General features: G+C 35.1%; 1 protein-coding gene across 7 annotated transcripts in view; it reads left to right on the top strand.

Moving 5' to 3' along the window:
* Positions 1-22008, top strand: part of LOC105248600 (ammonium transporter Rh type A) — a 120234-nt gene that overhangs the window by 95012 nt on the left and 3214 nt on the right. For all 7 annotated transcript variants that reach the window (XM_025414889.1, XM_025414886.1, XM_025414892.1 and 4 more), the window contains 2 exons: positions 5801-5944; positions 14355-14520. In XM_025414889.1, the coding sequence (XP_025270674.1) occupies positions 5801-5944; positions 14355-14520 (310 nt within the window). The remainder of the gene's footprint in view (positions 1-5800; positions 5945-14354; positions 14521-22008) is intronic.

The raw sequence follows: 22008 nt of genomic DNA on the forward strand, positions 1-22008 counted from the left end.
TACAGATGCTTCAAATCATGGAGTTGGAGCAGTTTTGTCACAGGTTTAGAATGGCACGGAAAAAATTATCGCTTATTTCAGTCGATTCTTAAATAAAGCAGAAAGGAATTATTGTATCACACGTCGAGAGGTGTTAGCTATTATGGCTTCATTAAAATCTTTCCACCATTATGGAAGAAAATTCAAAATTCGGACGGATCATATTTCTCTTAGATGATTAATGTCCTTCAAGGATTTGGAGGGACAGTTGACTCGATGGTTAAAGAGATTACAACAGTATGAATTTGAGATTGTTCATCGAAAGATTGTACATCTACATCAAAACGCTGATGGGTTATTAAGGTGCTCTTGTTCTGAATTAGGTTGTGCTTATTGTGCAAAAGTGAAACTAAAAGAAAGTTCTTTTGCCCGAATAATTTTTGGGGAAGATAATCTTGAAGAATGGCGTAAAAGGCAAATAGAGGATTCCATTATTTCAATGTTTTTGTGAAGAAAGAAGTTAGGGGAACGTCCCTGTTGGCAAGAGGTTAAACAAGACGTTTCTGCAAAGATTTATTGGACTTATTCGGATGCATTAATTTTAAAGGAAGGAGTCTTATTTAAAAAATGGGAATCTCCGAATTTTAAATTTAAAGTTTTTCAGATAATTGTTCCTAAGAATTTTATCAATCAAATAATGGAAGAAGCCCATGCTTCTGCTTCTGGTGGCCATTTTGAGGTGATCAAAACGTTAGAGAAGATTCGGAAACGTTTTTATTGGGCTACTTGTAAAAATGATGTGGAAGAATGATGTCGATCCTGCAGAATCTGTGTAACAAAGAAAAGTCCGTCAGAAAAGGAAATCTTCTTTACAAGTTTATGATTCAAGTTCTCCATTCGAGAAAGTACAGATGGATATACTTGATTCTCTTTCGACTACCTTAGCTGGAAATCGATATTTATTAGTAGTCATCGACTGTTTCACTAAATAGTTTAAGGCTTTCCCATTAAAAAATATTAAGGCGGATCTATTTGTGAAACAGGTTATTTCTCATTATGGAGTTCCATTAGAGATCCACACAGATCAGGGAAAGAATTTTGAATCGAATATTTTTCAAGGAATAACACGTCTTTTAGGAATTAAGAAAACTAGAACAACTGTTCTACATTCGTAATCAGGTGGTCAGGTTGAGTGTCATCATCAAACAATTCTGAATTATTTAGCTAAATTTCAGAGGATCAGAAGGATTGGGATAATTGGGTTCTCATGTATTTGTTAGCATATCGTTCTTCAAAACTTCAATGAGACCATGGGAGCTTCTCTTGCGGAACTATATTTTGTACGAGATTTAAGGTTACCAGTGGATTTATTGCGAGGAAACCCTCTGGAAAGAGGGAAGGAAAATTCTTTCAAAGGTTATGTTCAAGGATTAAAGAAAAAGTTAAATGACATTCATAATGTCGCTAGGCAGCGTTTAAATCTTCAATCTCTTTGTTCTAAAATTCGATATGATCAAAGAGGTAGGAAAATTAATTTTAATATTATTCAGAATGTTTGGTTTTATAATCCTCGTAGAGAAAGAGGTAAATCTCCTAAATTACAAAGTAATTGGGAGAGACCCTATAAGAGAATTAAAAAACTTAGTGATGTTGTGGAATTAGGAAATCGAATAAACATAAATGTAAGATAGTTCATTCTGATAGATTGGCCCTTTTCGTGAACGACAAAGATTAGATTGAGAGAGTTTTTCGGAGCCCGGAGTTTTTAGAATTATTTTAAAAATGTCCAGATTTCTGCTGCTAATTCTTTTCAGAAAAGTTCCATTTGAATTTGACGAGGAAAAAAGAAGGATGGAGAGAGAAGGATGACGATTACCAGAAGGGATGAAGGCTGCCTCACTCACAGTTTTTGACCTGTGGTTTTCCCGTGGGTCTTTAGGCGAATGCCGAGACAGGGGTCGGAGTCTGCCTTCTTTGGTATTTTTTTTTGAGAAAGGAATAAAATATATGGTCAAAAGAACTTTTAGGCTTTGTTAGACATATATTGAAGTACGTAAAAAAATTTTTTATTTGTTAATAAAATACAAAATGGCGGCGCACGAGTCGCTATAGCACTACTGGTTTTCAGCCAACTTTCTCCGCGACACGCAGTAGAACTGTCGTAAATTTGATCCTGGAACAAAAAGTGAAATATTTTCGTTAATTATATTAGTTTTAGCAGTCAAGTACGAAGGGAAATAAAAAAAGATTAAAAAAAAAATAGAGACGAGTTTGAATAAAAAGTTCGATTTTTCGACCATAATTTTCGTATAAAAAGTGATATATTTTTTACAATTTTCAATTAATCGAAAAAAGCGCTCGTACTTGACTGTTAAATCGATCTAAGAAGCTACAGTTAAAATTTCAAGTTGATCGGATGAAAATTGTTTGAGTTCTGCTGCGTGCCGATTTGAAAAACATGGTTTTGAGAAAAACGCGTTTAAAATTTTTGGTACCAATAAATTGTTTATAACTTAAGAAATTCTTTATATACCTTTAATAAGCGATTCCAGCTCCGTACAGTTACCCTTCCACGTTGAGATCAGCCTCGTTTTCTTTCCCCAAAAATAATAAACTCACAAAGATCGAGAATTGCGTCTACCTGCGTCGCATCACCGAAGGCGCTTTTCAGCGCTCGAAGACGCTCCTCAAAAATAGCTCGAAAACCATTAAAAAAAATTTTTTTTCAGCTATAAATGAATATGCTTCGTACTTTTGAAGGTTCAAACAATTTTTTAAAAGTGTTTCCAAAAAATCGATTTTTTGAAAATTTTACGGTGGTGTCCTCCTTTAAGTCCCGATCGAGTCTGTTTTGAAAAAGGAAGAAAATCTCGTTGTCAAGGAATTATTGATGACAGCAGCCGTCATTTGAGTCTGGAGTTAGCTATCAAGCCTAGCGGTCGCGTCTCTATTTATGAGCCGTTGTATTATCGTTCTGAGATATTGTTTGTGTTTCTGTGTTGCTTATTAAAGTTCTGTGTTCTTAAGAACCGTGTCATTATTTCGAGTGCGCGAGTGCGCGAGTGGAAGCGCGTGCTTTTAGTTGTGTCGTGCGCGCGTTCAATATATCTCGAGATCATCGCCACGGACGCAACACTATCTTTATTCGGGACTGCGAAAAGTTATCAGACACCCTGTATATTTACCGTACGATTCAAATCTTGAATAAAATATTATACGAGCTGTTCGAAATCTTTTTACGCGAATGTGTATGAATAAACACTTATCATTTGTATTCATAATAAACGTTAATATTCATTTTATTTATTGGATATTTAACATACTTTGTCACCACTTCAATAATAGATGATTTGTCAAATTGCAAGTTAGGTATCGGCGCGATGGGTGCCGCGTTTGCTGACCGTCAACCAAAAACAGCAGCGCGTTGATGATTCAACGACCGGTTTGGCGTTGTTGTAGCGTAATCGAGCGGACTTTTTTCGACGTTTTGTGACGATGGATGAAACGTGGGTCCATTACCATACGCCTGAGTCCAATAGGCAGTCTGCAGAGTGGCTGGGAAGCCACGAAAGCCGACCAAAGCGGCCAAAAGACCAACGCTCGGCCGGGAAGGTTATGGCCTCCGTTTTTTGGGATGCGCATAGCATAATCTTCATCGATTACTTGCAGAAGGGAAGAACAGTTACGGAAGAGTATTATGCAGCGTTATTGGACAAACTGAACGACGAAATAAAGAAAAAACGGCCCCATATGGCGAAGAAAAAAGTTCTGTACCATCACGATAACGCACCGTCACACACGTCCTTGAAAGCGATGGCCAAATTGGAACAATTACGATTCGAATTGGTTGCTCACCCACCGTATTCTCCAGACTTGGCCCCCAGCGACTATTATCTGTTCCCAAATCTTAAGCGGTGGCTCCAGGGAAAGAGATTCAGATCGAATGAGGAAGTCATCGCGGAAATCGAGACGTATTTCGAAGGCTTGGACGTTTCGTACTACAGAAAGGGCATTCTTCTCGAATTGTTGGAAAATCGCTATACCAAGTGTATTGCCCTCGAAGGCAACTATGTTGAGGAATAAATATAACTTTGCCCAAAAAACGCTTGTTTTCATTAAAAATCCCGGAACTTTTCAGCCCATGTATATTATATAGTCAGTTCAATGCACAGATGTTATATGGCATATACATCTATAGTCTAATATTAAAACCTATAAGAGAAATGTAGATTAGATTACTTTTTATTACGTACCGGATCAGGCACATGTCGGGAATTTCTTAATAGGGCATACTTTATTGCTTCCCGGTCCTAACCATACATCGGGCATATCTGATGTTATTTTTGTTCAGAATGGAGCGTTATTTTACTTTATTCTTTCTTTATCAATGTTTAAAAAAAGATTAAAACAAATTTGCAGATCAAATTTTTCAAGAATTGCATAACTAATAACATTGTTCCACCGCATGTTAGCTGATGTGCATCTCAAAGCGAGAATATGTACCACGATAAATCGCTACGAAGATTTAGCCCCAGTTCCACAATCCAGTTAATCCGAGTTTAAGTAGTGAATGGATCAATCAGGACCCAGTTTAACGTATTAAACTCGGATTAACTCGAGTTGTGGAACCGGGCCTTAATTAGATTGTGAATCAGTTTTGTATCAGCGTTTTGAATAATAAGATCAATGATATATATATAGACCCATTCGAACATGCATACAAACATAAAACCACCTGCTATATACAGGAAGTTCCAGCTATCTCACAACAAAGTAAAACCATAAGTAGATCTCGCTAAACTGAACTAAAACATCCTATACCATTTTGCAAGAAATCATGTAAAATTTCGAAATATTAATTAAAAAGGATTGGTTAATCTGCGTGACTAGAAGCGCGCGGTGGCGAAGGCGATCTCACTGTAACATGAAAGCGCGGTGGCGAAGGCGATCTCACTGTAACATGAAAGCGGCGCGCGGCGAAGTGGCCAATGGGAAAGGAATGGACTTTTCGAAACATGATGGCGCACTTTTTTAGTTCAGTTTAGCGAGATCTACTATGGTTTTACTTTGTTGCGAGATAGCTGAAACTCCCTGTATATTCGCGGCTGCCAATTTATATTTGTAACAAATTTTTTGGAGACAATGCAAGTCCCTCCATTTCTTCGGAGCTTCTATGCTTTCTCTATCCTCCATCATTGTTGATATCACTCTACAAAATTTAGAAAATAAAGCAATTAGATATATCATCCCTTCAATTTGCCATTTTATTAGGTATGATATAGTTTTGGCAGCTCTCCTTCTATGTTCAATGAGGTCTTAGATATCTTCAACTCTTTTCATCCGAGATTTCACAATGGAGATAAAGAGTGAGTCCCGATTGCGCACATTCCCGGTCGAACACGACGTTATTTCTCGATCGAACACAGACCCGGTCGGACACAGTTCCGATTGGACACAAACTTATGTGAAATCGTACAATAATAGATCTTGTGGGGAGTGTGGATTGTGAAGTGAAAACAAGGGGAGTGTGAATTGAACTCTTTTCGCGTGTAAAATTGCAAATCCATGTGAAACTGTACAATAATAGACTTTGTTTTGTATTAAAAACACAGGGCGAAAGCATGTGTCCGATCGGGTCTGTGTCCGATCGGGACTGTGTCCGATCGAGAAATGTCATCATGTCCGATCGGGAATGTGCGCAATTGGGACGATCCCATAATAAATTTAATTTCTTTGATGTTATAATCGTGAATAATAATAATTATTATTCGAGTCAAATTTCTTACAATTTTATTTAATTTTTCCTTATGTCTTTTTACAGCCAATCATGCAGAAACGACTTCACATACATGATACTTGCGGAGTACATAATTTGCATGGAATGCCAGGCATACTTGCTGCACTTTTTGGCGCGCTTATGGCAGATTTGGCTTCAGAAACTTCTTACAGTTATTCTTTATATCAGGTATGTATTATCAGAAAAGAATTATTTATAGGTTTCTATCAACGTCGCTTAACTTTAATCTTAGTTTAACTTATTCTTTATATTTTTCTAAGGGAACAGTTAGAAGAAGACGAAGAGTAAATTAAGATTAAAGTTAAACTTGGTAGAAATGGACATTAATATGTGTACGTATAGTGATTTTCTCTAATTAATTTCTATTTACATTAAGACATAGAATAGTAAAATTTACCTCGTGTAATTTGATTATTATATCTCTATATCTGTATCATTATTGCCATTGAATTTATGGAGAGTAAGGAGAAAAGTATAAAAAAATTATATTATGAAATTAAAAATTTATATATATATATATATATATATATATATAATATATATATATATATATGTATATGTACAGGGTGTCCGATTCGTGAGGGACCAAACGAAAAGTGATGATAGATTGGGTCAAACTAAGAAGAATAGTCCTCTACCATTTTGCAAAATTCGCAATAATTATTAAGTAATAAGCAAAAATGTACATACTTATACATACATGCATACATATGTACGTATGCATATATACATACATGCATGCATACATATGATGATAGATTGGCAATAATTAATAAGCAAAAAGCAGTCGACCGCTTCTCATGCGCCGGGACATTTTTGCTTATTACTTAATAATTATTGCGAATTTTGCAAAATGGTAGAGGACTATTCTTTTTAGTTTGACCCAATCTATCATCACTTTTCGTTTGGTCTCTCACGAATCGGACACCCTGCATATATAGTATATATATATATATATATATATATATATATATATATATATTGTTGCGTCTCGTCCCCGCCTCTCGTCCCTGCGGATGTATTCACCACCCGTTATTTTATTGACGGGAAGTTCGTCGACGGAAGAAGACCGTCTCCGCGCACGTTGCCAAGTTATTGTTTTCAACAACAAGAGTCAGCTGAGTCGAAGAATAGCTGTCAAGCTATACGGACGCGTTTCGACTTACGAGCCGTGGAATTATCGTTCAGTGTTTTCGCCTGTGTTCTTGTGTTGCTTATTAAAGTTCTGTGTTACAAAGAACCGTGTTATTATTTTGAGTGCGCGAGTGCGCGAGCGGTAGCGTGTGTTTTTGGTTGTGTCGCGCGCGCGTTCGATATGTCTCGCGAGGTCGTCGCCGCGGACGCGACATTTTAGGGGTTCGTCTGGGATCAACCGGACTGTGATATCGTGAATTAAAACAAAAAAAATGTCGATAAATAACGAGCAGCAGGATTCGGCTACGGATGCCTCCACGCGTAAGAGAATGCGAGCCACGACTCCCGGACCGTCGGCGGAGTCGATCACGCTTCAAACGGCGATGCGCGAGATGTAAGAGTTGCGAAGCGAGCGGCTGCAGGAACGAACCGGTTTTGAGGCGCAACTTCGTTAGCAGGACGAGATGCTGCGCTCCATAAGAAGGAGAGAATGCGGCTGTTGAACAACGAGCTAAGTCGTTTTAATAATAATAATCCCAATAATTTTAGAGCGGATAGTCGCGAGGAAATGGGGACTCCCGAAAACATAGAGCTGGGTTATAAGTTAAAGCCCGATAATTTTGATGGAACCGTTCCTTTGAGGGAATTCTTCGCGCAATTTGAATTTATAGCGCGAGCTAACTGCTGGACCGACGTCGCGAAAAACGTCGCGTTGGTTTCGTGTTTGAGAGGAAAAGCACAAGAGGTCTTAGAATGTGTAGGCGAAAATCTTAATTACGCCAAATTAAAATCGCGATTAGAATTGCGTTTTGGTGAGAGTCATTTGTCGCAGTCGTATTATTCTATGTCCACGAATAGGAAATAGAAAACGAACGAGAATGAGGCGACTCTGGGCACAGACCTAGAACACCTGTCACAGTTAACGTACCCGGAATATCCCCATGCGGTCCGCGATAAGATTGCTTGTACGCAGTTTGTTTCGGCTCTATCGAACGGTTTTGTAAGGAGAACCTTGCAACTGGAAGGCATCACTTCCTTGAAGGTGGCCGTTAAGAGGGCAAAAGCCATAAAAGTGATTCAAGAAAGCAATTTCGAGAGACAAAAAGATTTTAGTTTCAGAAAAGGCGGAAATGAAGTTAATAATTTTAACAAAAATAAAAAAGAAAATAGTGAGGAGATTGGTAATAAAGAAAGAAAAGATACAGGAAAGATATTCAATTTTAATAAGGAAAGAAGATTCAGTGAACAAAAAGAATGCTGGCAGTGCGATAAGACAGGCCACTTTCCAGCGGAGTGTCCTTCTCTAAAGGAAGAAACCAAGGGAAACTAGGCCTAGTCGAACTGGTTGGGGCAACAAGGTTGATTCGACAAGGAGAGGAGATGCCCCATTAGAATTAAGGAAATACTTATATAATATAGAGATTAATATTAAGAATGAAAAAATGTTTTATTTTAAAGATTTTATTGATGAGCAATTATGCTCCTGTAGAATTGATACGGGCTCAGATGTTTCTGTGATTAAAAGTGGGCTAGTTAGAATGTCTAAGCGACGTTTTTCTCTTAATAATAATTCTAGGGTGACATATCCTATTGGAGAGGGAGCTCCCGTGAAATTTAAGGTAATTGTGCAAATTAAAGTAGGACAATTTTCAGTCGAACTACCGGTATTTGTAGCGGACATTTCCGAGGATTATTTGTTGGGAGCTGATTTTCTTAAGGCGGTGAAATTGGAGAATGTTTTCAGACCATTTTTCGGGGAAAGCCTTAAGGAGGTAGGTTTGACTTCCACGTGCTCACGGATTCACAGTTGTGAGAGTGAGATTCCGCAGGCGTTAAAAGATCTTTTTGTAAGAGAATCTTCGGACTTAACGAAAGCGCAGAAGATTCTTTTCGCTCAATTTTTAACTCGTCCAGACTCTTACTTCTAGGGACACTACCCTAATCCAATCTGTATCTGAAGTGTGGGAATACCTTGACATATTTTGCTTCACATAGTTCATATGGTTCATGAGTTTATATAAGTTTGCAATTTTTTATGCGAAGCCAGGTATATTCCACACTTCAGACACGGATTGTTAGGTTATATTTTCCGAAAGTGGAGCCCCTCGAAGGAGAGGCGGAATCCACGGTGTCCACATATGTACATTGCAAAACGAAGGAAGTTATATACAAATACTTTATAACGTGAAACCGTGACGAGTAAATGTAAACAAAAACTGTACATACAAAAATAAAATATAACGGAAAGAACATTATATCAAACACATAAATAGGATAATGAAAAGATGATACAAATAAGTATGAATTTCAAAATCGCACATCTCAAAAACAAAAAGAGACCATCGCAAAATTTAAACGGTGTATTACTTATTAAGAATGTATCCTCTACAATACAGGGTGTCTCACCTTCGTGAAATAATTTAATAGCATATTCTAGAGATGAAATGGAGTCAAAATTTTAATAAAAATAAAAATATTGAGGCTACTATAGTTTTTTTCATTTATAAGCGATTAATACTTCCGAATGATATCGCGTAAAATTTGCGCGCTCAGGTCCGTATCTACAGATACACGCGTACCGATCTGTCATATGTTATCGATTTTTTAAAAGTCAAGATATTGATTTTTACTGCACAGCTGATCTCATTTCGTCATTTTTTATGTCCTTGGGTTGATACATTCCTAATAAGTAATACACCGTTTGAATTTTGCGATGGTCTCTCTTCGTTCTTGAGATGTGCTATTTTGAAATTTCCTACTTACTTGTATCATTTTTTCATTATCCTATTTATGTGTTTATATTTCTTTAACATTGTAATGATGCATCTACGCACCATTACTAGTTCTTTTTCGACTGTCTAATAAATATCTATATTTCGCCTAACACGCTTTGCTTCTCTATCTTACCCGCTGATTTCTAGACACGCACTAGCTATCTCGCTTGCAACCGTATATGCTCGCTTGCTCCCTTGCTCTTCCTGCTTTGCGCATGCTGCCTCGCTCGTCCGACTATTCGTATCTCTCTTGCAGTCGTATCCTCGCCTGAGCGATCCGACAAGTAGGGGAAACCCTCGGCAGAGTATATAAACCGGCATGACCAACGTATCGTGGTGAGATCCTGACCAGATCTCGTCCGAGCTGAGGTGTTTCTCAGCTTGATCGAATGTTTCTGGTTTTGGTTTCCAGTCCAGGTATTTCTCGACTCTTGTCGGGTGTCTCCAGCTTCCTGACATCAGTCCTGGTCGAGATATTTCTCAATCCACTAGGTGTCTCCGGATTTCCAGTATCAGTTCCGGTCGAGGTGTTTTTGATTCATCGGGTGTCTCTCCAATTTCCTGAATCAGTCCGAGACTATATGTCTCCCGATTCACCGGGTATCTCCGGTTTCCTGTATCTGTCGGAATCGAGGTGTTTCTCGGCTCAACAGGATGTCTTCGGCGTCTCTGAGCCGTCCTGACACTGAGCCCTATCGAGTACGCTAGTCCTAAGATCCGTATTTCCGTGTCCGTCCCGAGTATCTCCGAGATACGCGTTAGTAATACTGTAAAGCTAAGTTACGTGTTTCCGTGCCATTACGCGTACTTGCAATATACCGCTTGTACACGCTAGTAGTATCGTAGAGATAAGTTACGTATTTCCATGCCGTTCTGTATACCTGCTCAATACCGCTTGTACTAGTAATTTCTGCTGCCGTACGCTTGTAAGCGCCAGTATTTTCCATTTCCATTATTTGCTTGTATTGCGTAAAATTAGATTTCACACATACAGACACACGATCATACCACTCTGATATTCACACATATACATACACACTCACTGTAAATATTTTGACACAATAAACATTTAAACCGGATACCTAATATAACCGGAGTGTTCGCACAAGTTGATTCTTTGCTTCTCTCGAATCCTGACGATCCGACGAGCCGATCTGGAGCGTCGAGAAAGGTGACTGTGAAATCCGACCGTATCATTCAACGTTATGGCAAAAGATTATATCCCCTATACAATCTATAAGATAAATATAATTTAATAAAGTATAAAAATTGCACTTTTTATTTTACTTAAACTTTTAATAAGTGTTTGTATATAATTTCCTTCGTTTTACAAAGTACATATGTGAATCATAGGTTCCCTACTGGAAGCTCCACTTCCGAAAAATAAGCTAACTCAAACCGTATCTGAAGCGTGGGATATACTTAGCTTCGCATAGGAAGTTGCAAACTTATATAAACCATGTGAAGAGAGATATATTTCATACATCGGACACGGGTTGGGTTAGATTAGTCTTTTTTAGAGCCTCTCTGCCGTCTACGTTTACTTAAAGAGTAAATGTAAACAAAATAATATAAACACACTTTCCAGATAAATTTGCAACGTTCTATGCGAAGCCAAATATTTCCCAAACTTCAGACAGGATAAGTTAGGTTATATCTTCTTCTAGAAGTGGAGCCTCTGATAGTATTCTTTCGTACTCACATAATATCTTTCATGTACTTTGCAAGACGAAGCAAAATTACATACAAACATATATTCTATTAAATATATTCTTCTTAAATGTACATGCACCGGCAGGAATGGTGTCTCGGTATGTATGTGTGAACGGTCGACGTCATACGCACACACGCGAAGCGCGCACGTACGTAAGCAAAAAATTTATTTTCATTAAATTTTATCTTTTTATATAATTTAATTATTAGTCTAACACTTACTTAGTTGAGGAAGGAAGACAAAGCCATTGCCTCCCTATTAATTCCTCCTTTTTATTACCTATGTGAATGTTATGGCAGCACTTTCCTTACATATTTCCACCACATTGAAAGTTTTCAACTCATGTAAAATCAATTATTCTTCGGAGTTGTTGTTTATTTTACAATAATTCTGCAGTTCTGGATCAAATATAATAGTTTTAGCAAATTAAAAGCAAAAAATCGATTTTTAATAACTCGAACTATAATTCGTATAAAAAAAGTGAGATCGGATCGTATTTTTGCAATATTTCTGTTTTTGCGATCTTGTTAGAAATTTTGATCACTTTCTAGTCAAATAATTATTTTTCAAATAAAAACCATTTTCAACATTTAAAAATCAATATTTGTTTAAAATATTATAATTATTTTACAGGGAAAAAGTTATAAGATTTATAAAATTCAAGAAATACTGCTCCGAATTCTTATCAGATCGACTAGAAGCCGTAAAAAATGATTTTTATATGTTAAAAATGTTTTCATTTAAAAATTAATTATTTAATTAGAAAGTAATTAAAATTTCTTACAAAACCGTGAAAACGTCGCAAAAATATGATCCCGATCCATTACTTTTCTTATAGACTATAGTTTGCGTTTCCAAAAATCGATTTTTTACTTTTAATTTGTTAAAATCATTGGTATATTTAGTACAAAACTTCAGAATTATTGTAAAATAAATTACAATTTCGAAGAAATAATTAATTTTCATGATCTGTTACGGTGCATGAACTTTAACGCACCATATTTTTGGATTCGATTTTTTTGTATTTAATCATCAAAATTATTTTAAATGTTTACGTAGAACTCTAAAACTATTCAAAAGAATGTTAAGAATTCGAAAAAAACTTTTACATTTTTAGATACGGTGTTTACAAGTTTATAAGAATCATTTTTACTTCGTTTTTCGCCGATATTCATCATCGCGAGCAGTCGCATGTTTCAGGTAGGCGATGAATCGTTCTCGCTGGAATGATCAACTGGTTAGTCACGCAGATTGCGCAATTATTGGCCGATCTTCTTTAATACCTCGAAATTTTATGTGGTTTTGTGCAAAATGGTGCAGGACTTTAATTCAATCTAGCGAGCTCTACTTATAATTTTTTTTTACGGAAAATACCTGGGACACCCTATATATACTTTTATATTATAGAATTTAACTTACATTCGTAAGCTGTTCCAATGCTGTTTTAATTCGAGTTTGGCTTTTTATTATTTTAATAATTAATTTTCAGTAAATTAAGTTTATGCGGTCTATATTTTAATTTGTCTATATATATGTATTTAATATTGTCAAAGATTAATATGGATCAACAATATGGATGTAGCAAAAATTTAAATCTTTTAATGTATTTGAATAATATTAAGTCTAATAAAGAATTATATGAAAAAAAATTCGATTATTGTTTAATATGTGCAATCTTTATTTGAAAATTATTTGTCAATGACAATATATTACAATATTTATTTTTATGATTCTTTTTAACGATATACATTTATTTGTAGAATTACACAAAAATTATATGGCAATCATCGAATTAACAAATCAAAAGCGGCTATAGAAACAATATAAAATAAATTACGATCAATAATAATTTATTATAAAAATCTATAACATTGATAATATTTTCGTAGAAAAACAATTTTATTACATTATTGTCTTCATAAAATATCGATTGAAAGTATGTAAAATAAAAGTTATATTTTATTATCTATATAAATATTAAATAATATCACACATATATTTTTATTTTAATTTTATGAATATATTTTCTATTATACATTTATTCATAGAAATATTTATAATCTAATTATTGCATCTTATAGATTAATAATTGTTAAGGCTCCTGAGTAATCACCGCAGCTATATTGAAATCGTGACGTCAGAAGCGAGAAATAATACGCTGAGAATTCTTGCGTGTCATTTTTAAATAAAAAGATGTTTTAAAAAAATAACACTACAGATCGCTTTAGCACACTTGTAAAATATTCCGAAAACTAAGTTTTTCCCTTGACGGTTAATTAACTGCCTTAAAATAAGTATCAAAGTAAGCGAGAAAACGCATGGTTTGACAACTGTTGAAAAGAGTGGAAAATGTTTTTTATACTATATATTTCTTGCTAAATTTCGTTTTCGGAACATTTTATGGGTTTCACAAACACGTTACACGTCACAGTACTAGGATAAAGTGAATAATAATGAAATGGCACGCAAGAATTCTTAGTCATGTCATTTAGGCTGTCAAAATGTCATTTTTCTTGTCGTTTTGCGTGTGTGGATGATGGATGAGTATGTGTGTAAATGTGTGTTGTACACTGATTGATTTCTTACCAATTGGTAACACACTTCACTTATATGGTAAATCTTATTCTTACTGCGTATTTTTTTGTCGCCACTGTTAACTCAAAATTTCACGGTGAGTATTCAGGAGTCTTAATATTTGTCAATAAAAAGTAAATAAAAAAGTAAATAAAAAAGTAAATATTATATGCAAAAAATACTATATATATGATAAGGCGCATTTTAATTCTAGCCTTATTCTTTTGCTCCTTATTTTTCATTAAAATATGTATACTGTATAAATATGCGTGGTTTAATGGCAAATTATTTAAAATTAACAATGAATATTTTTACCAAATATTCCCTATCACAAATTGTTAAATTGTATTTTATAACTATCTTTAATGATATTGACCAACAGATCTTTCCTGCGCGAGCACCGAGTTCGGAGGCAGGAGTTAGCGAAATGAGAGACAATTACGGGATATCAAAAGGATTCGATAGGACAGCACATCAACAAGCAGGATATCAATTATTATCGTTGGCAGTCACTCTCGGGATCTCTATCATATCTGGATTAATAACTGGTACTTTCAATCAATTTTTACATATGTTGTGATAAATGAAAAAAAAGAAAAAGTAATTTTTATTTTGTTATATAAATCTAATAATAATAGTTTATAACAGTTCTAATTCTTTTTTACATATTGGGTTATACCGATTGCGAAAAAATTAAAAAATTATATATATTTTTTTGTATTATAAAAATAAAAAAAATTAACTTTTTTATATTTTAGTTAACTTTTTTTTTATATTTTAGTGACTCTTTATTATTTCCAATCAATTTCAAATTATTGAATATAATTTATGATATGCAAAAAAATTAATTTACTTCTATATAGACTGCAAAAGTATAGCTACAATATAAAATGCTAAAAAGTTATTTGAAAAAATTATTATACAAGATGTTTTAGGATTAAATGGTTTTAAATATTGAATAATCCTTAAACTTAAAATATGGATTTAGGACCTCAAAACAAGAAAAAATTTTTCTTTAAAAGTATGCCTGTAAACGCTTTATTTAATAGATATTAACATCAAAAGTTACAAATAGAAATGATAAATTTATTGTATGACTGCTAATATGACCTTGTTTCCTCAACTACATGTCAATATTGACATTGTAAAAACGATGCACAAACACCATTTCGACATATCACTGAGAAACTTTCAATCAATGACATTTATAAATTTATTCGATGCTTTTGCGAATTACGCATCATTATGCTTCGCATTTATTCTAATAATGAATATGCCAATATGGTGTTCATGTATGGGTTTTGTAATAGGAATGCTGATGCTGCCTGTGAATATTCCATGTGATTTCCGAATAGAAGATTACCATACAAGACTATCTTCAGATTCACATTTCAACGGCTTATTGTTAGAGAAACAGGTTCATTTGCTTTAGTGCCGCATGCTGATAGAGTTCTTGCCCCTTTATGAAATGAGGAAAGGAGTGCGGCCATATTACAACATTTTGATGGTAATCCATCCAGCAATGTACGAAGAGCGCGTTGTAGCAGAATTAAATATTACATCGACTACAATATGGAGAACTTTCACTGTAGATGGACGTTATCCATATTATTTTCAGGCATTTATTAACTCAAGATTTTTAACAAAGAAGACTTTTTTCTGATTGGTATTTAAGGGGTAACACCACTCTAGCGGCCGAAAAAAAGGCCTAACTGTGACAATTTTTTTTGGGAATATAATAAAAGGAATGGGAATTTTTTTTTAGAGGGTTTATTCAACATACATTTAAGTATAGAAAAAAATTTTTTTATTATTATTTTTGTACAAAATGGCGATGAGAGAGCTAATCTTCGAAATGATCTTTTTAAAAAACGCTTCCAGTAGCAAACCAATTTCTCGTGAAATATAAGACCTAGAACAAAAAACCAAAAAAATTTTAAATCTATATACTATTGGCTATAGAAGTACGTAGGGATTTTTTATTTAATCAAATTTTGTAGAAACGGTGCACTTTTGAAAAAAAAATTCGATTTTTTGCTAAAAAATAAGCAGTAAATTGTTTATAAAATAAAAAGTTTACATCGAATCGAAAAACCTTACGTACTTCTATAAAGGATGTAATTGTGAAGCTACTGTCAAAATTTCAAACCGATCCATGCAACCGTGTTGAAGTAATGTGTTCGCTAAGATTGAAAAAAGCGGTTTCGAGAAAAACACGTTTAAAGTTTTACGAGCACTTAAAATGCTTGAAATTTATGTTTACCTTTAATCGACGATGCTTGCATCATACATTTGGCCATCCAGATTGATGCTCGCTTCTTCTTCTTCCTTCCTGGATGATTTTAATAGCAATCGGGCCTCTTTTGCAGCATCAGTCAGCGATCGCTCCTACTTGATGCGGCGCTCGTCCGTTTCGACGCAGAAATTATAACAGTTTGTCCCAATTTTCATGCCTAAATTTTGCATGAGCCTCATGACACTTGATAGGCTATCATTATATATGCCTACAGCAATATATATGGCAGTATCAAGCACATGCTTGCCACTGGAGGTCGATTTCGGAGCCATTGACCAAACTGTCGAATTGAAACTCTCGTTGCTATTTTGAGTATAGCCGCCAATGCAACGAACTGTCAAATCAGCATAAGGCTCTGAATCCATGATACCTTTGAAATTTTTAGAATCTTCATCCCCCACGTAATTTGCATATTTTAAATTGTGCAAAGAATTTGAGTGCTGGAACATTTCTATAACGACGTCCACCTCCATCTTTCCGGCGGAGTCCTCGTGGTTAGCTTGGCATTCGTTTTCATGCGTTTCGATCCATTCCTTGTACTTCTCAGTGTCTTTTTGTTTCTCCCAAAATTCACAAGATTTACAATATTTTGATTTTACAACAACATCAACTACTTTGCCGCTAAGCCATCTAAGCGATACGAATCCGAGAAGTGACGAAAAACCCCGTTTTCTCCACGAACCATCACCAGATACAGTAACACCATCTGTATTCTCTTTCTCATCACTTTTTTTCTTTTCTTCCTGAGCTGCAGTTTTCATACTGAGCTGACAAACCGCCTCTGCTCCAATAGCGATCCTTTTAACGACTCTGTCGTAGAATGATTGAAAAATTGGTCGTGGGAGATCCATAAACGCGCAAAATTTCATTATTCCATTTAGTCCTACTCCGAGTAGCCGCATAGCAAGCACAATTCGACGATTAATATCGTATCCCTTTTCAATAAATGGAGAACTAGGAATATAAATTTTCTCACAATTTTGACACGAAATTACAATTTTAAAACCCAAGTCACGCTTTGCAGATTCGGTGAATGTCACTTCAGATTTGCATTTTTTACAAACAACAGCTTGCGATATAGCGGAGAAAACGGCTAAAAAGTTCAAAATTCGATACCCAAATCCTTCTTCTACTTCAAATTCTTCAAGGTCCATTTGTGATAATTTGCGAGCCGATGTGCCAGCCTTCTCGAGATCCGGCATCTCCAGTTCGTAACGGTTCAACGATCGCCGCTTTGAAATTCTCGGTCTCTTCAAATTATTAGCACTTCCCATTGTGCCTTTTTTCTCTTTATACATTTTTCTTTTACCACTCATCTTGTTTATCACTCAGAAACAACGAAATATATATACAGAAAACAGAGAAAGCAACGGAAGAATCAAAACTATACGTATGCTTGGCGTCACATTGGCAACTGTACTGACTCAAAAATACAAGTTTATTTCGGCAGTAGCGTACCCTGGTGATCTTTTGAGTAACCCTAAGCATCTTCTGCACTATAAATAACAGGGCCACTTATTATCCTGAAAGGTAAAACAGGACAAAAGCGATGAATCCGAACACGACGCGTTAATGCTCAAGGGGCGCTCCGAGGCGCTGCGGAAAAATCGTTGGTAGAGCCTTTAAAAAAATTTTTTTTACTATAAAACCAAATGCATATTGTTTTTATGATGTTAAAGCATTATTTAAAGCAAAAAAAAATTGATTTTTTTCAAAATCCTAGAGTGATGTTACCCCTTAAATAAAGTTGATTGTAATCCACAATTTTCACGATAAATTCTCTGCACGGATGAAGCTATTTTTACAAAAAAAGATATCTTGAATGAGAGAAATAATCATCTCTGGTCGCAGGAAAATCCTCATGCAATTCATAAACAACATTTTCAATATGAGTTTCAATGCAATGTGTGGTTGGTAATAATATATTTGATATTTTAATAGATCTTCAATTCTTACCACCTCAATGCGGACACATTTTTGCAATTTCTAAATAATGAATTTTATAATCTTTTTGAAGATGTTCCGTTAGACGAGAGAAGGAACTCATGATTTCAATTAGATGGTTGTTCTGCACATTACGGCAGAGATCCATGACAATGGCTAAATATTCATTATCCCGATCGATAGATTGATCGTGCAGGACCTGTGGCTTGGCCTGCACGCTCTCCAGATTTGAGATTTTGCCATTGAATTTTTTACTTGGGGTGCTATTAAATAAAAAGTCTATGAAAGGCCGATTAATGACATTCTTTATGAAGAAGAATTATTGAAACATGTACAGAATTATTGAAACAATAACAGCTGTCTAGTGCCGTTCTGCCACTGCTGCCGTGAAAGAAAGATGCCAAGCCTATCTCAATATTCAAGGCCATTACTTTGAACAAAATTTATAATTATGTTAAAATTTTCATATTTTCTAGTAATAAAGTAGTTGGAATACACTATTAATTTATTTATTATAACCTGATAATAATTTCATAAAAAATTTTATAATGAAAATGTTTAGATGTGAATATCTCCTGAACAAAGCGTTTACGGGCATACCTTCAGAGGAAAATTTTTTCTTGTCTTGAGGTCCTAAATTCATATTTCAAGTTAGAACATTTACCCTGAAAAACTCTGTGTATATATACAGGATGGGGCATTTATAGTGACACAAGCAATTTTTTCGAAAACGAAGCAAGATATAAAAAAATGTTTCAGACAAGAGTTATATGGCTTGAAGGGGGACATAAGATGATGCCATTAGTTTGACCTTGAAGAGTCATCTGAAGGTCACGTAAAAGTCATCTGCAACTTTTTAAATGGGACACCCTTCATATTTTTACATATTCTTGTAGCTTACCTTACAACTTTCCAAAATATTATAATAAAGTATTTTTTCATTGAGTACTTTCCGAGTTATGAGGCTTGAAATAATTTCTCAATTTTATATAAATCATAAAATATCTAGTAAAATATACATTTTTCGATTCTCTTATCTTAATACTTTTATGTACAAAATAATAAGAGGAATCAATTGGTATGAAGAAAACACATAATTGTTTCGAAAAAAAAAATGTAATTGTTAATTGCAAATTACATTTTTTCTTAAGATTTCAAACCTCATAACTCGGAAAGTACTTAATGAAAACTAACTTAATTACAATATTTTAGAAAACTCTCTCGAGATATAAGAAGATGCAAAAGCATATAAGGTGTTCCATTTAAAAAGTTAGAGGTGACCTTCAGTCACTTTTCAAGTGACTCTTCAATGTCAAACTAATGACACCATCTTATGTCGCCCTTGAAACCATACAACTTTTGTCTGAAACATTTCTTTCTAAAGTGCATAGATATATAGTTTATCTCATAGTTTATGAAATATTCGACCGGTCCGGAACTTTTGAGACACTGTATATATGTCCATATATATATATATATATATATATATATTATATATATATATATATATTTTTTTTTTATTGGAAATAATGCTTCCCTTTTCGGGATACATGGCTTTATAAGCCTATTTTAAACATAAACATAAACATTTACAATGGCTTTTCTGTCTTTGGCTTTTCACATTTTCTTCTCTGCCTCTTTTTCTTTCCTCTTCTGTATCACCCACATCATCCAGTCCACGCCTTGTCCGTCTCCCTGCATAATCTCTCCTTCTCTTTTTTCAAATCTTGTACTGCACTCCTCCGAAATATGTTTCCACGATTCTTCTTGTTCTCCGCATATCCTGCATTTTCTTTTCTCCTCTGCTTCCCAGTATCTGTTGCCCTTCCATTCGTTTCCGCATCTAAATCTCGCTATGGTTTTTATCTTTCTTCCTTTTCCTTTTATTTCTAGATACTTTGGTCTGTCTTCGGTGAACCATCTTTTGTACTCCTTTGTTGATTTTGATTCCTCTATCTTTTTCCTTCTTTCCTTCTTTTTTTCCTCTTTCCTGTTTTTTATCCATTCTTCGATTATACCCTCTCCCTTGTCATCTCTTGCTTCCCATTCCCATCGTTCTCGGCCGCCTTCTTGATACATTTTTTCCATGGCTTTTCCCCATCTTGTTCTCTTCCAGTAATCTTTGCTATTTTCTCTTCTGCATTCCCTCAGAATCTTATTTTCTGATTGCCTCTTCATTTTTTCTTGAAACTTTAATGCTCTACTCCCTGCTTCTATGCTGATGTTCTCTATTTTTAATTCTTCTCTCACCACATATCCTGGTGTACATCTATCTCGTCCAAGAATCCATCTCATGTACCTTTCTTGCATTCTTTCTATCTCCTTCTTTTCTTCCCAGCCCCATACTTCCACACCGTATAGCATGATACTTTTGATCAGAACATTGAACATCATGATTCTTCTTGCTACATCTCCACCAAATTTTCTCTCTCCTATTCCCCATATCTGTGTCATGGCTGCAGCTGCTTTTCTTTTTACGTCTTTGATATGCGCTTCATCTTTGTTGTTTTTCATGAATGTAAATCCTAAATATTTAAATTCTTTTACTTCTTCAATCTCTTCTTCTTTCCACCTCCTTCCATTTCCTCCTTTCCATTTCCTTTCCTTCATTTTCCTATCTTTCTTGCTGAATACCAATATTTTCGATTTTCCGGCATTTAGCGTTAGTCCTTTTTTATCGAAGTATTTTTCCAAACTTTTCAGTATCCTTTTCATTTCTTCTTCTGTTTCTGCCATAATTCCTAAGTCATCTGCATATGCTAGTGTATATAATTTCATTCGCCCTATTACTGTTCCTCCATCCTTTCTTGCGTTTAGATATTCTTCGATATCCGCTAAGAATATGATGAACAACAAAGGGCTCAGCGGACATCCTTGTCTTAAACCTCTTTCAGTCCAGAATTTTTCTGTGATTCTTTCTCCAATCTTAACCCTGCATGATGTCTCTCTGTATAGTTCTTCTATTTTCCTTACTAACTTTTCGTTTATCCCTGCTCTTCTTAAACTACTCCATAATTTTTTCCTGTCCACCTTGTCGAAGGCCGCCTTAAGATCTGCAAAGAACACAAACATTTTACCTCCTTTCCTGTTTAATACCTTTTCTATTGCTGTCTTCATTATATATATGTTGTCTATCCCGCTTCTTCCCTTCCTGAAACCCGTTTGTGTTTCTGGCAGTATTTTTATCCTATCCACTTCCTTCCTTAGTTTTCCTTCTAGTACCATAGCGTATATTTTGTATGCCGTATCCATCAGTGTTACTCCACGGTAGTTCTCTGCCTTGTTTTTTTCTCCTTTCTTGTGTATTGGATAAATCCATCCCTCCTTCCATCCTTCTGGTATTTCTCCTTCATCGCTTATTCTTTGTATGATCTTTTTTAGCCTTTCTATTGTGTTTTCATCTGCCATTATCCATGTCTCATTTCTCAGACCATCCTCTCCTGCCGCTTTCTTTTTTTTTAGCCTCTTTTTTGCTTCTCTAACTTCCTCTGTTGTGATCCTTATTTTTTCCTCTTCTTTTCCCTCATTCTTCTCTTGCTTATTTGCTTCTTCTTTCCTTGTCTCACTTCCTTCCAGTAGGTTCATGAAGTGACTTTTCCATTGCTCGTCTGTTATGCTTTCGTCCGGCCATTCTCTTCTGCCTCTTTCCTTTTTGATGTATCTCCAAATTTCATTACTATCCTTAATTTCCATCAATTTCTTCTGCTCCTTTTCTCTTTCCTTTTCCTGTTTGTCTTTACACAGTTTTTCATGTATTTTTTTATTCGCCATGTATTCTTTCCTGTCTATTTCTCCT

This window comes from Camponotus floridanus, unplaced genomic scaffold (genome assembly GCF_003227725.1).
Source record: "Camponotus floridanus strain SB8 unplaced genomic scaffold, Cflo_v7.5 scaffold90, whole genome shotgun sequence".
In the NCBI taxonomy this organism is placed as follows: domain Eukaryota; kingdom Metazoa; phylum Arthropoda; class Insecta; order Hymenoptera; family Formicidae; genus Camponotus; species Camponotus floridanus.